Below are 14,138 nucleotides of genomic sequence, written 5' to 3'. Positions count from 1 at the left end.
GAGAAACAGACAGAAATGTAACCATGTTCGTTGATTTCAGCATCTTCATAGGCTTTCTCAACAGGGACATCATCTCAAAATGGCTTCTGAGTTCTGCAGCACATTCCTCGATTATGTATTCTCTGTGTTTTTATACTTCTGTCGGGATCTATCTAACATGGACACAGCAAACTCTGCCCGGCAATTGGTCAAAGCCAGCACGGGTAAGCAGAGCTGCCGTTCTTATTGGTTGAACGCAGTGTCGGTCACTTTCAACATCTGCAACAATGAAATGCATATCGCACTTCGCTTTTCCCTTTGTTTTCACTGTTGTCGCGTGTGTTATGCACTTATAACCATCATACCTTACGCTGCTTAACAAAATTAAAACACCTGAACATAAATATCTGTCGATTTATAAGCACAAACGCATTTCTTGTGTCGTTTAATTTTTTTTTTTTACGCGAACGGGCTCGCGTAGTGGGACTTCACGCGCGTGTGCAGTCCCGTCATCGACCAGCAGATGTCGCTTTAACTCTACAAATCGACCCGTAAAGACTAAAGAGTTTGCTCGTAGAGATGCGAGCCAGTAAACATACTGAGCGTCCGGTTATTATCGCCAGCAAACTCACAGAAGACTGGAAAAGTCGCACGTTAAGTAAACATATTAACCTAATAATGCAGATATTTGACAAACCCATTAGAAATATGCTGTTAATGGAATTATTATTCTGAAAAGGCTATTCATTGTTAGGTTGTAGGAAAAATAATCTTTACGAGGCTATAACTAAATATAAAAGTCTAACTATGATCGTGCAATTTGCCAAATGCACAGATAATGTTGTATGATGGGATGAGAGAGGTAAAGAAAGAAAAGTGTTTGGCTGTGTCTCGGTGGGAGGGATTCCTGCTGCAGGAAGCCTAGGTGGCGTGCAGAGCTCAGAGGCGAAACTTTCCAAGACCCCAGATATAGAGACGCGGGCGCATCTCTGTCTCAGGCACCTGATGAACATCTTCCACACTCTTCAAACGAGTAGACGGAACTTCTCCACTATTCTGGGGGCATCCAATAGCCTAAAAGGAAGCCTGTTAAATATCTGAGAACAGCAATAGGAAACGGTAGCCTGTTAACTTGGCTGCAGTTTCTGCGATGGCACTGTCTTTCCGATGCAGGTGTTTGCTTTTGCTGTGTTTGACAGCCATCCACAGTGGTCATGGCACCGTTCAGGTAGGAACAATTTACTTTACGCGCGTCCAGAAGTTTGCTGAGAGTTTTATGCCTGAGAAAACTGGGTCAATAATCCCATCGCAAAATCTCATTGAATGCTGTAAAAATCTTCATACATCTTTCAGAAACAAAATGATTAGAATCAAATTTAACTATCCATACAATGACACAAAAATGTTGTTGTTGTTTTCTTTTTTTCCTTATTAGTTTGTGCGGTTGGAAGGTTTTCGACCACCGTGTATTTTAGTGTAATATTAAATCTACGTCGTGTTTTTTAATTGGGAAAAAATCAATTGAATCTTCTCATGTCTTGTCAGCTGGTGGCATTTCCCCTGTTTTCTGCCTGAGGCACATAACAGAGCAGGGGCCAGTCTTAATGCTGCACAGGTCCGAGCTCTGTACACCATGCATTTCAATGTATTGAACTTTGTTGTTATTGCACGAAGCCCTGTGAATTCCAGTGCAGGAATTTAAGGTATGCTGCCCAGAGGTGTTCCAATGTAAGCATGTGATTAATAAACCCTCCTAAAAGGATTAGCGGCACTTTCTGTGGGGAACTTTGTAATGGCTTGACAAGTGTTCCCTCCAAAGTAACAGCCTGTGGCACCCATGCTATTTTGAGTCTGCCCATTCGGGATTATCCAATGAGCATGTGCCTTCCTACCGCCATGCAAAATATACAGAGGAACAGCATTTTGGACTTAGGTCCCACTGACATCTGCCACACAGCTTTAGCCCAGCTGTGTCTTTCTCTAGAGTTGTGTTATAAGAGTGAAAAGGGGTGAGGGAGAGTGCTGTGAGGTATAAGTGAATATATTCTAGTAGAAAGCAATAGTTTTGGGTGAAATAAAAAACAGTTTGGCGCTTATCATCAGGTATAGTAAAAATATCTCAAATAAATGTTTTCATAGTGTTGCATAACATATTTTAGTATCCGTGAAAATGCTTTGTGACTATAATAACTGTTTGTCCACCAATAACATGGGTTTAATCTAAATTACTTCATTCTCCACAGCTGCACAATAATGTTTATTCATCACTCAGGTATTACGTTTTATAACCATTAAACTGAAGTAACCTTTCATCCTGCACTCAGTTTTTGCTGGCAAGTCATTGGATTTTTCCAGGAGTCTTTATTCTGCTCACAGTCTTCATTCGTTATTAACAGACATGCATGGATAAGCACCAGGTGGTTGGGGTGCTTCGTCAGATGGAGAAGTTTCTGAAAGGCCAGGAGATGCGGTTTAACGAGGGGCTGAGGATCATGAAGTCAAAACTGGCAGCGCTTCAGAACTCTGTCTCCAAGTTACCTCAAGCAGACCAGTCGTCTGGTGAGTGATAAACAGGAACAGTGTTATCAGAATTAGCAGAATCATCATCATAACATTTAGACATAGAAGAAAAAAGCACTATAAATCATAACGTTAACAATGGCTCAGCTAAAGTCAAGCGATTCAGCTGGACATGGCAATGCAGGGACCTCTTATTGGAGTAGTTAAGTGGAATTTAACCAACGAATATTCATTATTACAAATGTGGGTTTTTTTTGTTCTATCATAGACAAAAATTAAATATAAATAAAAAATATGTATAAATACATACCTATTAATATTTTTTTTAACTGTCCCTTAGTGAATTGCACCACAACCAAATGCTTTTGACCAGCAGTAAGCTTCTGGAGTTATTCTGGCTGGATATTTGACCACTCTTCTTGGCAGAAGTGGTACAGCTAATTTAAATTGGTTGGTATCCTGGCATGGACCTGATTTTTAAACACAGTCCACAAATTTTCAATAAGGTTGAGGTCAGAACTTGAAAAGGACATTGCAGAGGCTTACTGTTAGCCTGCTATCCATTTCAAACCCAGTTTTGATGTGTTTAAGATCATGGGTTTGGGAATACCAAATTCTGTCCAAGTTTCTACTGGGTAGCTGTTAATTTGAGGTAAAGTTGAAGAATTTGGAGGTATTCCTCCTTCTCCGTTAACATGTACCAGTGCCACTAGCACCAAAACAGGCCCAAAGCATGATACTACCACCACCATGCTTGACAGTTGTTACAGTGTTCTCAGTTTTGAAAGCCTCAACTTTACTCCTTCAAACACACTTATTGTCATTGTGGCCAAATAGTTCTATCTTTCTCTCGTTGGACCATAAAGCGTTTCTCCAGAAGGCATTTGTTTTGTCCATGTGGGCAGCTACAAATTTCACTTGAGTTTGAATGTGTCAATTGTGGAGCAGGGGTTTCTTTGTTGGTTGGCACGTCTCATTCCGCAGCAGTGTAAACTGGCTTCGCTGAGGACACTGATGCTGGTCTTCCAGTTGTTTTCAGTTCATGGCAGGGCCTTGGTGGGTTGTTCCTAAACATCCTAACCAATTTATGAGTTGTAGCACTTGGGTTTTCTGCAGTTTCTCTCAGCATTACACAGTCTGACCTAAGGGTTTGTTGGCATGTTCAATCTTGGTAAGATTGTGGAATTGTATTAACACATAGCTGAATGGTCCAAACCAGCAAGCTGCCAAAACTTCTGCTTTTATATAGGTGGTCACACATGGTTAATCAGTACATCTGATAGGCTGATCAAATACCCTCTTAATTCCCATGGTAGCAGTAATGGTGTACATAGTTTTCCATAGGGCTTCACAGTCCTGTGAAACCTTCCTTTTTCACCTGACGGCCTCCTCTGGACATGCTGCAGGCAGTGCCATCTTTACATGGATTGCAAGTGTTCATATCTCTTGTTGAAGAATTGCTTGTAAACGAAGTAGACTGAACCAAATCTGAGACATATACATTTGTGTTCAGTAAACAAATTACCAGTCTCAACACTGACTAAAATCAGGAGCCAGATATTAAAATTATGTACTTAGAAATTGATTAAAATCAGACTCAAAACAGATTTAATAAAACTTGCATTTCTTTCTTTTTTTTTTTCTTTTCTTTTTTTTTTTTACCAACTATTACACATCTATTATGCTTCAAAGTTAACATACCTGATAAATGACTGTTTAAACCACAGGAAAGATGTCCAAATGCCCCACCAGCCACTTAAACACAGAGTACGGTATGTGGTTGGTTACTATAAGTAGGGCAGCATTTATCCCATAATGCCACTAAAGTCCTTTCATTTGCATGTCATGCTGTATAAAGTTTCATATGCATGCATGATATGACTGCTGTTGTTATGTTTTTTGTTTTGTTTATAATTCAGCAGCGCACTTTTATGTTAAAGTCAGGAGAAAATTCCAGAGTATCAAATTTCAAACATTTTAGAAAGTTTGTTTTCTTTAACTTGATTTTTCCTCTTGAGTGAGTGACAGTGGAGAGCCAGACATACTTTCTTGTATTATGGAATTATACTTTTCTTCTAGCACTTCAAGGCCATCTCAGTTACAGCACTGGGTACTTGACAGGGGAAGTGGATTTGTGGAATTGTGTTATTTGGCAACAGACACTGACACCAATTTGCTAGTGATGGACCAGCGCAGTTCATAGCTCTGTGAAGAATACTTGGCAGGACAGAAAGAAGCTGTTTTGCATTTACAGCAGTAAAGGTTCAGCAAAATAAAAAAGGAAGGAAGAAATATCACAACACCAACTTTAAATGCTTAGACTGAGATAAAACCAAAAAATGTCAAATTCTGGATCGAGTTAACATCATCACTGAGTGATGCCTATGTGCTATATCACACAGAAACTGATCAGAAAACAGCACAATGGGGGGGGGGGGGGGGGGGGGAGACTAGCTGTTGTAATAATACAATCATTATCTGTACACAACTCAGTCTGACCAAGTGTGACTTAGAAACTGAAATGTTTTCAGTTTAGGAACAAAAAGAAAAGGAGACAGTTTTCCCACAATTCCTCAAGTTTTAAGAAGAACATAAATCTCATGAAAGTTAAAAATGTAATCCATTCCTATGATTATGTAATGTAATTATATACTATTAGGGTATTATACATCATACCTTCCAGAGCACGATACATAGCATAACATCTGAGTGCTGGTACACTTCTGACTCATAAAAATGGCTGTTCCTTTGCCCGATGACTGTAAATGAGGCATTGAACAATCTTTTCCCATGAAGTTTCTGCACTGCCCAGAGACACGTGTATATCCTCAGGCAGAGAATGCCAGAGGATGTTGGAAGGCTTATTCCACATGTGACCAGCCTTCCTCTTGTTCCCTTTTTCTTTCTCCCACAGCACCCACCACCTGCCCCTCCCTGGAAGCCCCTGCTCATGGAACCAAGTTCGGGTCAAAGTATTTTGTTGGCCACGAGGTCCATTTCACTTGTTCCCCAGGCTACCACCTTGTGGGTTCTGCGACGCGAGTTTGCCGGGAAAATGGCACCTGGACCGGCGCTGACGTAACCTGTAAAGGTGAGCTTCACTTTCCCTATAGACTTTTAAGATTAGAAGATATTTATTACCCACAAATTCCCAGTTAGACCAGTTTCAGGTGCAGAATGCCATCGCGGTTCAGCTAAAGGATGGTTTTATCTTTCTTCCATATAAAAACATCAGTTCCCGTTTGTGTTTTATTTGCTTTGTTATTCACTGTTGAGCAAAAATGTCCACAAAAATCTATTTAGGGTGACCCTGTCTTAGCATTGTATGACTGACTGGCTGAAAAAGACATCAGCTCAGAAAGAAAAAAGCACAATGGAGTTCCTCGTACACATAGATAACAGGCAAAGAAAAGAGCCATTCTTCAGAGTGTGTGGAGCTCCTCGGCACGCTGAATGAAGCGCTCGTTAAAATGGCATTAAATGTCTCTGAACACAGAAAAACACCTGTACTACATTCCACTGTGGGTCCATTTCCCCGCAGGCTTCTACCCATCATTGCCAGACAGCACTGGTGTGGCTACTGTAAGTTGACACCCCCAGCCCTCGCTCATGTTTCCTCGGTTCTTCAACAGTAGCCCCACTGCACCGGGTTAAGTCCAGTCATTATACTCACACTATGGTCTGATTGCACAGAAGTATGCCAAGCATGCTCTTGATAGCCCTTTCAGCCTGCACCGGTGGCTCTCCTCCAGAAATTCCAAGTGGCACATTTGAACATGTGCGTACGTTTATTGACATTCATGGTTAAAACAACACAAGAGTGCCCAACTCTGCACAGTATTATCCCAGTTCGTGCTTTTCAGTCCAGCGTATTTGATGCCTAAAATACTCATACCAAAAAATTGATCTTGATAGAGTTTGAAAGTCTTTAAAGTTAAGAAGAGTTTAAAAATATCTAGCATGGTGCAGTGGGCCTTTTCATGTTACGGTCCTGTGGTTGCTCCTGGGCAAGCCAAATAAAAATTAGAGGAACTGGTTGTTATCCTGTATACTGTGGCCTCAGTGCTGAGGTTCAAAGAGCACAGTCTGCTTCAAAATGTGTACATCTGTAAAACTTTCGGAGCCAACTAGACTTCATAAGGCACGGCATGCCAATCTTCCACTTGTGTCCTAATTTAAAGAGACAGAGCAAATTGTGGTGCTGTCACAACGCCACAATCAATGCCATCCTGCTAACTCTGTCAAACATATGCACAATATCCTTTAGTATTTATTACTTTATTGACATCACACAGAGTCAGAGTAACGCATCCACTTGTTTTGACATCATACAGGTTCAAGACTACATTTAAACTGCTGGGACGTTTTTGAAGCATCCTCAGCTTGTAGCTCAGCATGCACAGTGGTGCAGGGGTTAGCACCATCTCCTACTCTGGGTTTCATCCACCAGAGTTTGGATGTGCTCCCTGTGGTTTCTCTCTGGGTACTCCAACTTCTGTGCAGAGACAAGCATGTTAGGTTCAAAATTAGCCAATCTTAATTGATGTTTCTCCATGTAAGCCTTGTAAGAGAATGATTTCCTGTCCAGGGTGTACAGTACCTGATCTCATGTTCAACTGGGACAGGCTCCAATCACACCCCTTGATTTTCACATTAATGGCCATTTCTGACACTGATATAGTCTTACTCACAATCAGAGGCATTCGCAGCAGTACCAGTTTGGGCATGTTTCAATGAAGCCACGGAAATATTTGTAAAGGATTTTCTCCATGAAAATGATCAGAGGCTAGTGAAGACGTTGCACATTTCTCAACACGTTGACTGTAGTTAATTTAATACTCTCCTATATCCACAGATGTAAGCGAATGTGCAAGTAATCCCTGCCAGAATGGAGGTACCTGTGTGGAAGGGGTCAACCAGTACAAATGCACTTGCCCCCAAAACTGGAGTGGCTCCCACTGCCAGCACCAAACACAGACAGGTCAGTACCATGGAAGGAATGTCTGAGTCCCTTGGTTTGTTTGTATTAGCATGTCACTCGGGACTTTACCCTAGGTGGCATTACGATTTCATAATTTATTTTTTTCTATCACAGCGCCCCCTGAGTGGAGTGTCATGAACGATCCAGCGTTCAGCCGGAGACCTCGCTGTGCCCAAGTGAACCAAGCCCAGCACTGCAGCTGCGATGCGGGCTTTCACATGAGTGGCACCTCTGACAATAGTATCTGTCAGGGTGAGCTGTAATTATGTGCTACCTTAATTGATCCCTGTTGGGAAATTCTCCTTTTCTCCACCTCATAGGGAGGTAAGGTCAGCCGCAGAGCCGTTCCCTTGAGCTGCTGACCTGCTCTACGATATCTCCGTGGGGCATAAAGAGATGTTATATGGAATTTACTGATGAAAATACCACAAAGTACCTGAATCCTTCACTCCTCTGGTGATTAATACAGTTGCAAATGAGAGTAATCTGTAGAGCCAGTCTGTGACAAACAAAATAATCCTCTTGAGAGGTCACGAGCTGATTAGCATCTCTTTAGGTCTTAGTTACCCTCATCGAGCCATATCAAATATACTGTTACCTATGTTCCAAATAGGTCCTCCCATCTGAGTTACTTTTGCAGGCACATTTCTTTGACCTTGTTATATGATGCATGTTTTAAAGTCAGTGTGTACATGCATTTATTTTCTGTTTATTGACAGATGTAAATGAGTGTGAAGTGTACCGGCTGGACCAAGGAGGGAAACTGTGCGTCCACGAGTGTGTAAATGTCCCAGGCTCGTACCACTGCGCTTGCCCCAGCGGTTACAAGTTGCTTCTAGATGGGCGGAGCTGTGAGGGTGAGTGACAAGGGGGAACGCAGGACAAAGGCTTATTCACAGGGCCCTGGCTGCAGATCTCACTGGATAAGTAGCTCAGATAGGAATACCTGTGATTTAGAAGGATACGGAGCAGCAGAGATTTTAGTTTTTCTGTAGAATTGTTTGTCTGCGTTGCTACTTTTATTGTTACCCCTGAAGGTAACCGTGCTTTCCAAAGGAATGAATGACCTCACCCCTTCCCAGTAGAAGGGATATTTAGGACATTTCTGGTAGTCAAACTTTAAAAAAACAAAAAACCCCAATAGCAGAGCACCCCCTGCTCACACCGTGGTAACCAGGAAGCAGGGTGTCGGCCTGGCAAGCTTCTCTCCCTGCTTCTCATTCTTACATGCCTTTGCTGTTTTGGCCTCCAGATGTGGATGAATGTTTAAGCCAACAGCACAACTGTAGCCGAGGGACAACTTGTATCAACATGGGAGGAGGCTTTCAGTGCGTCAATCCAGAGTGTCCCCACTCTCACGGCGACATCAGCTACGTCAAGACATCTGCCTTGTAAGTAGATGCATCCTAATGTGAACCACTAGTCTTCTTTGTTTTTTCAGTGACTAGTTAAAAAAAAAAAAACATCTGTCACGTCTTAGCGAGAACAGCCATCTTTTAATACAGTCCAGGACCTGTTTGCCATTGGTAGAAATAACATTACATTTCTATGGTAACTGCTGAGGTCTGGCAACACAGACACATCACTAACAGCCAAGTTAAAAAACAGTTTGGGAACATGAATTAAAGGCTGCCCGTGAGACGGATACGAAGCCTGTTCACAGTTTACCAGCCAACCTCCTGGTCCAACTTTGACTTTCTGTACTTGCTGTAGTCCCAGTGAGCGAAACATCTGGATGCATTCACTCAGTTTTATCCATAGACTGTACAGAGAAGAAGCACATAGCCACTGTGATGTCAGTCTGTGGAATATGGGCTTTTAGAGACAGATTTACTAATGCTTAGGTTTTGGCATAAAAAAACGACAAAGATTACAAAGAGAGCGCAGTGACAAGGTTCCATGTAAAGAGGTAGGAACTCAGTGTGCAAAAAATAGGAAGGAGAATATTTAAATCAGGGGCACAAACTGATTTTCTAACTTTTGTGAGGCATAATCTACTCCTAATTGGGCCGATATTTAACGCAAAAAAATGCGTCTTATTTCTTGCACCTATTTTTCAATATTGAAATATACTGACTACGTTTAGAGAACAGGGCAACTTTTGTAGATCAGCCCTAAAACTAACCACACCTATGAGCGCTATTTGGGGATTGCGTCAGATGCTATTTTGCCCCATTTAGTAAAGCCGATCTTAAGGGCTTTAAATTCTAAGGGTGGATCTGGCTGAGTACTGAAGGATACTGTACACTCATATGGAAGGGTTGTGTCCATTACATTTTACTTATTTTACTCTAAATGAGACCAAAGTTTCCCAAATAACCAGAAGACTGGGTTAAATAAGATGTGAAAATAGTAATTGAGACCATCAGGAAAAAGGGTTACTGAGTTAATAAATGAAAAGAGTATTATATTCTTTTAATTTGAAACCATGCTTACTTTTGCAACCAAATGAGTCATCGCCCTGGTGGCCATTAAAAAGAAGCACGTTTAATGCACTTCCACACACTGGATTTCACTTTTCAGACCTGGAGACATCCATCTTTTATTCTTGTCTCTGGTTTCAATAATCTGGTGAAAGGATTTACTGCTGTAATAATGCACTTGTTTTCCCACATACTACTTTTTGCGAGTGATGAATTCCCTCGTGACATAGAAAATGCACACTCAGCAGAACCGCACCATTTTTTTTCCCTATTTCTTTGGAGCCACGTAGGATGTCAATATGTTTTATTTGCCAGCCATCAGCAAGCTGCTTCATTTAAGTGCATGAAACAAAGCTCTGTTTGCTTCTACTGAACCATCAGTGTGGTGAAATAGTGCTCTGGTGCCAGCAAACCTGAAGGAGAAATGTTTGAGGAAAATACTTGTAACAAGAGAGAAAAGAAAAGATTCGAGTGAGAGCGTAGCTGTGACCCAGTTCCTTTCTACATGCTCATGTTCACCACATTTTAGGTTCATGAAAGATTGAATTCAGTGTAAGTGCAGATGTTAGCGTGCATATTAAATCCACGTTATTGTTGCTAGGTCCCACAGCGCAATGAATAGCGGAAATAGACACTCATAGCTCCAACAACTGATAAGACAGCTTCTGGAAATTTTTAGATAATATAACAAAATGTTGGAAAATACAATAATCTCAATAAACTGAAAGTCCAGATACATTTCTCAGATCTCGTGTCAGGTCTTTGTTGGATTTTTTCCTATTTCTTAAGGAACCAGCTTTCATATACTGTAAATCTAGGTTTTTAAGCTCTGTCCCTTCTTGTCCATTTTCCTCAGATTTTTTAAGAACTCTTTAAGAACCATGCTGAGATATGCCAAAACTTCAGCTCTTTGGGAATCACCTAGTTGGTGCAAAAATACTATGTTATGTTATGCCTGCCAGACTGCGTTATCTTTGGCATAATTTGGAGATGCAGCTAAAGAAATGGTTTGTGACAGGCTGCTAGGGTGACAGGGCAGCTAAAGATTTAAAATGGTCTCTTTGCTAAGTTGCCTGTTATGTGTAGACACAACACTTAGTTGGGAGTTAGGAGCCTTTTTATGCTTGGTCAGGTACAAGGACTGGACTGAAATGGAGTAAACATGCAGCCAATGTCTAGAGAAAAACATTGAAATGAGTATATGTATGTGTGTGTTTCACTTCTCCAAAGCACTTTGCCCAGTAATTCTTAATATTTACTGTATTTCCTTCCTGCAGTCAGTGTGAGAGAAACCCCTGCCCCATGGACAGCCGTTCCTGCCACCTGGCCCCCAAGACTGTGTCCTTTCACTACCTGTCTCTGCCCTCCAACCTGAAGACTCCCGCCACGCTTTTCCGCATGGCGACCGCTGCCGTCCCCGGCCGCGCCGGCCCGGACAGCCTGCGTTTCGGCATAGTGGGCGGAAACTCACGCAGTATCTTTGTTATGCAGCGCTCAGACAGACAGACTGGTGAGCTGATACTGGTCCAGCAGCTGCGCGGGCCACAGGAGATCAGCGTTGACGTGGACATGTCCGAGTACAGCGACCGCACCTTTCAGGCCAAGCATGTGGCCCAGGTCCACATTCTGGTTTCACCTTACAATTTCTGAGCAAAGGAGGAAGATAAAGAGACTGAAAACTGTAGGAAGTTTACTTCAACCTATTTCAGAAATCAGTTTGTCTGAATTAGCAGTCACAGCCAAAATTACCAAAAGAGTGAGAAGGCGACAAAGCTGATTTTTAATCTCTATTTTATAAATCCAAAAATTAATGGAGAATTATAATGTAGCTGCATCTTTAGATAGTATCAGTATGCCTATGATTGACAATACTTGGCTCAGTGCATTTACATTTATAAGATCTAAATAACAGCATAATGAATGCAGAATGAGGGATCCATAGCTGTCATTGCTGTTGCTTTCTGTATGGCCACTATAGTTAATGTTTGTGTAGCTCAGGCCGCAGATTTAATGCACTGCCTTTGCTTAACTGATGATAAATCCCTTTTTGACATTAGTGCTCCTGTGGCTCTAATTTATTGGCGATAATTGTTGCTGTTTTTTTTTTGAGTTTTTTTTACAATATAGGAAACAGTATGCCACATGTTTATCTTCAATCATATACTGTATATTGGGTTTTTTTTACTAGCTTGCTTTGTTTACCTTTTGTAATACTAAGGGAGATTTTTAAGCAGTAGCTGCAGTGCTGTACCTGGTCTGTTTCCCCTGTTTCTCATAACCTGTATGTTACCCAGAGGTATTCTCATTATACTCCAAAACAATGATGATTTGTCAACCTTGCCAATGTAATACATAGTTTATCTGGAATTTTAATTGCCTCGGCATAACTGCAATAAAATCAGTCCAACTTTTCAGTATTTGTTAGGACTACCTCGCTTGATCCTGAGCAGAGTGCTTTTAAATGGCTTTGCAAATGTGCTTGTTTTCATTCAACAACCATTGTGGGGGGATTTTAATCACTGAAAGGCAAACCCATACATAGCTGAAAAATGAAGCTTGGATGGCTATAAAACGCTTTCTGAATGAAGAGATGAAAGATTCGAGAAGAAGAATGTGTGTTCAATAACATAACCCCTGGAGCAGAAGTTCACAGGCAGTACACGTCATACAAGTATTTCCAACATGTCTTAGAAACAAAGGAAGTCTCATAGTGTTTTTATTTGACTTTAGTAGAAGCAACAGCAACTGTCACATCTTCAAAATGCATCTCAGTGTGTCTATTTGATAAAGGAAAAGCAAAACAAAAAAGATTAATGCTTACCACATGTGTTCTCTTAACTTCTCCTGTCCTCCTGTTATGTCTGCATCCAGGGGGTTTACATCGCAATAAAAGGGGCCAAAAAAAGCTAGGCTACATGCTTCGATGCAAGAGTGGATAGTGAGACTCAAAACACATGCCTCAATGATACGCACTGCTTTGAAAATGACAATGCGCCTTAATAGCTGGCGTAATTTCCTTTGGTAATGTACCAGGAGCTCTTACATTGCAGCCTTTGTTTCAGTGTGGAGCTCAGGCTGTTTGATGTTTATATGTTTCATCCATTCTCCGGCAGAGGGATATTGCCAGAGACAGCTGGAGAGCACTGAGCTACAAGCCATTTTCAGGAGAGTAATATCAAAAATGTACAGAAGGGGACGGTCCCCGGGGCAGACAGAATGGAGAGTTCATTCATATAGTCACAGAAAAAAAAGGTTGACTTTAGTTCTCTTTGGTTCTTCCTCCCATCACCCTTAACTAGTCACAGCAGATGGCAGACACTCCCTGAGCCTCGTTCTGCTGCAGGTTTCTTCCTGATAAAAGGACGTTTTTCCTTCTCACTGTCACCAAAGCACTTGGGTCATCTGATTGTTAGGGTTTTCTCTGCATTACTGTAGGGTCTTTAACTTCCAATACAAAGTGCCTTGAAGCAACTGTTGCTGTGAATTGGCACTATATAAATAAAATTAATTCTCACAACGACCACTTTACTAGCAGTCATCTCTGTAAATGATGGATGGCTTAATGGACATTAAACATTAAATGTTAATAGTGGATCAATCCATAAAGGTGTTTTGCTCTACTTTTTTTTTTAACAGGTTAGCTGAAATGTCACTTGTGTCACCTGCACCATCTTTCATTTGGGGAGTAAATCTATAACTTACAATCACGGTAAAAAGAAAATATACCCTCTTTCAATTCTAAGGTTTTACGTATGAGGGTATAATGAAAATAAACTGGTCCTTAGCAGGTACATTCTCAGATGAACAACCTCAGATGAACTACAGAAAAATATGACATATTACACTTTCATTATTTATTTAACAAAAAATAAACTGGAACACAGATCAGTGTATGAAAAACTAAACAAAGTCTTACTGTTCCAATATGAATTAAGAAGGTAAGAAAGAACCAGGTGCTGGAAATCAACTAGACTCGATTAACTGATCATCAGCAAGTGTGAGCACCTCCATTAAAATGTCAGTTTTGGCAGTTTGCAGGTCTGGAGCATTCAGGCGTTTGTTAACGTGATGCCAAGGATGAAAGACATCACCTAGATCTTAAACAAACAATTGTAGGTCCCCATCAATCACGGAAGGGTTATAAGGCGATTTCCAAACAAAGCCTTTCATTATACAGTGAGAAACATCACTCACAAGTAGAACACGTTCAGCTGTGCCAAGACAGCAGCCAATCT

General features: G+C 41.2%; 1 protein-coding gene across 2 annotated transcripts; it reads left to right on the top strand.

Annotated features, from left to right (window-relative positions):
- The first annotated feature begins 20 nt into the window (after positions 1-20).
- Positions 21-12,558, top strand: fbln7 (fibulin 7). 2 transcript variants are annotated; one of them, XM_080868843.1, is made up of 8 exons: positions 21-203; positions 2,376-2,538; positions 5,414-5,590; positions 7,355-7,480; positions 7,595-7,732; positions 8,200-8,337; positions 8,733-8,871; positions 11,181-12,558. In XM_080868843.1, exons 1-8 carry the CDS (start codon positions 24-26, stop codon positions 11,551-11,553), a joined length of 1,434 nt encoding a protein of 477 aa, XP_080724969.1. In that variant the 5' UTR covers positions 21-23; the 3' UTR covers positions 11,554-12,558. The 2 variants fall into 2 exon arrangements, with proteins under 2 accessions (XP_080724969.1, XP_080724970.1); XM_080868844.1 differs by lacking the exon at positions 21-203 and adding an exon at positions 649-1,207 and having other exon boundaries at positions 11,181-12,557.
- The last annotated feature ends 1,580 nt before the right edge of the window (positions 12,559-14,138 follow it).

Source organism: Rhamphochromis sp. 'chilingali' (assembly GCF_963969265.1).
Source record: "Rhamphochromis sp. 'chilingali' genome assembly, chromosome: 20".
Lineage (NCBI taxonomy): Eukaryota > Metazoa > Chordata > Actinopteri > Cichliformes > Cichlidae > Rhamphochromis > Rhamphochromis sp. 'chilingali'.
Note: the sequence above shows the minus strand (reverse complement) of the source record. Positions and strands in the feature narration are given on the sequence as shown.